Raw genomic sequence first — 1,551 nt, 5'->3', positions numbered from 1 at the left:
ACCAGGCTGGCCTCGAACTCAGAAATCTGCCTACTTCTGCCTCCCAAGTGCTGGGATTAAAGGCGTGCTCCACCATTGCCCTTATATTTTCTGCGCCATAAATAATGGTGATCCTGAATGGTCTGGGGTTTGCTGACACTATATAACTATTGTTTTTAAAACAAAATTCCAAATGTTTGATTTGCTAAATGAAGACTTAGGGGCCAGATGATGTGATGAAAGCCTGTTAGCTCAGAGAAGCAGCTAGCAGACCCACTCCACTGATCTCTCTGAAAAGGAAAGAGCTCCTTCTCCATGCTGCCTTAAACACCCTTCACCTCAAAGACCCCCCTTTCTCTTTCCTGGGTGTCCCTGTGTTCACTCCCTGTCAACTGCTTGCTCACTCTAGTTCTGACCTCTTGTTGACTTTATTTAGCTCTTGTATACAGAAAGCTCGTGGGTTAAAGATGTGTGCTAGGGCTGAGCCTCACCACAAGAGACAGGTTTTTCCAGTTCACAATCTCGAGGTTCACAATGGGGTCAAATATCCTGTATCACATGACCAGTGGAACAGAGGAGTGAAGCAGTGATGCTTTTCCCATGCATTTGTTGAACTAGGTTTTAGTCATTTGTACGCAGGGCACGCTTGTCGGTCTCCTTGCTTATTACTGTTTCTATTTGTTGCATTATAATTTTAGTCAGCATTTATTTTTATGATTTGGTAAAATGTTAAAAGTTTCTCCGCAGATCTCTCTTTAACAGTTTTTACTAGCCAGTATAATACCTTATGCATTTTTTAGTTTCTGGAATTGAACAAGTGTGTGTGGTCTACATACTGGAACACTGTGAATGAAAAATGTCCAATAATTAGTTTTTCCTGTCTTCCTTCTTTTATACTTAGATCCCTGGACTAAGTGTGCGGTTTGCCTTCTGACTTACAGTGAAATGCTCTTGGGTGAATGGCTACTAACGGTTAGTTCTTTCTTTTTTTAGGAGAACCTGCGTTCTTTCACAAAAGATGCTTATAGTTTAATATATAGGGACCTTCCCTTTGAAACACTGGAAGTTGATGCAAAAGTGGCACTGGAAATATTTCAGCATAACAAGTAAGCATTGACTGCCTTTCAAACAAGGCTGACTTCCAAGAATAGCATCTAATGAAGAAAACTCAGCTGCTAAGAAATTTTGTTATTTTATTTTTCTTATATATATTGTTTCTGGTGCTGGGGGTTGAACCTAGGGACTTGTGCATGCTAGGTAAGTACTCTACCATTGGGCTATATTTCCAGCCCTTTTTTTCCTTTTGATTTTGAGACAGAGTTCTGCAGGTAGACTTTGAACTTCTCATTTCCCTGTCTTAGTATTTGAAATTTCTGAGGTTGTGGCCCTCCTGCACTTCCATGCTCACCAGGAATTTTTATATTTGATTTATGTAAGGCATCATTTTATTTTATCTTATTTTTGTCCTAAGATTTGCTTTTCTTTCTGTTTTGTTTTGTTTTGTTTTTGTTTTGTTGGCTTTTCGAGACAGGGTTTCTCTGTGTAGCCCTGGCTGTCCTGGAACTCACTCTG

At 40.0% G+C, this 1,551-nt stretch overlaps 1 protein-coding gene across 1 annotated transcript in view; it reads left to right on the top strand.

Moving 5' to 3' along the window:
- Nucleotides 1-1,551, top strand: part of Mrpl39 (mitochondrial ribosomal protein L39) — a 17,137-nt gene that overhangs the window by 7,204 nt on the left and 8,382 nt on the right. Inside the window, exon 6 of the mRNA XM_031364295.1 lies at nucleotides 973-1,085. Within this exon, the coding sequence (XP_031220155.1) occupies nucleotides 973-1,085 (113 nt within the window). The remainder of the gene's footprint in view (nucleotides 1-972; nucleotides 1,086-1,551) is intronic.

The sequence above is a fragment of the Mastomys coucha genome, unplaced genomic scaffold (genome assembly GCF_008632895.1).
Source record: "Mastomys coucha isolate ucsf_1 unplaced genomic scaffold, UCSF_Mcou_1 pScaffold12, whole genome shotgun sequence".
Taxonomy (NCBI): Eukaryota; Metazoa; Chordata; class Mammalia; order Rodentia; family Muridae; genus Mastomys; species Mastomys coucha.
Note: the sequence above shows the minus strand (reverse complement) of the source record. Positions and strands in the feature narration are given on the sequence as shown.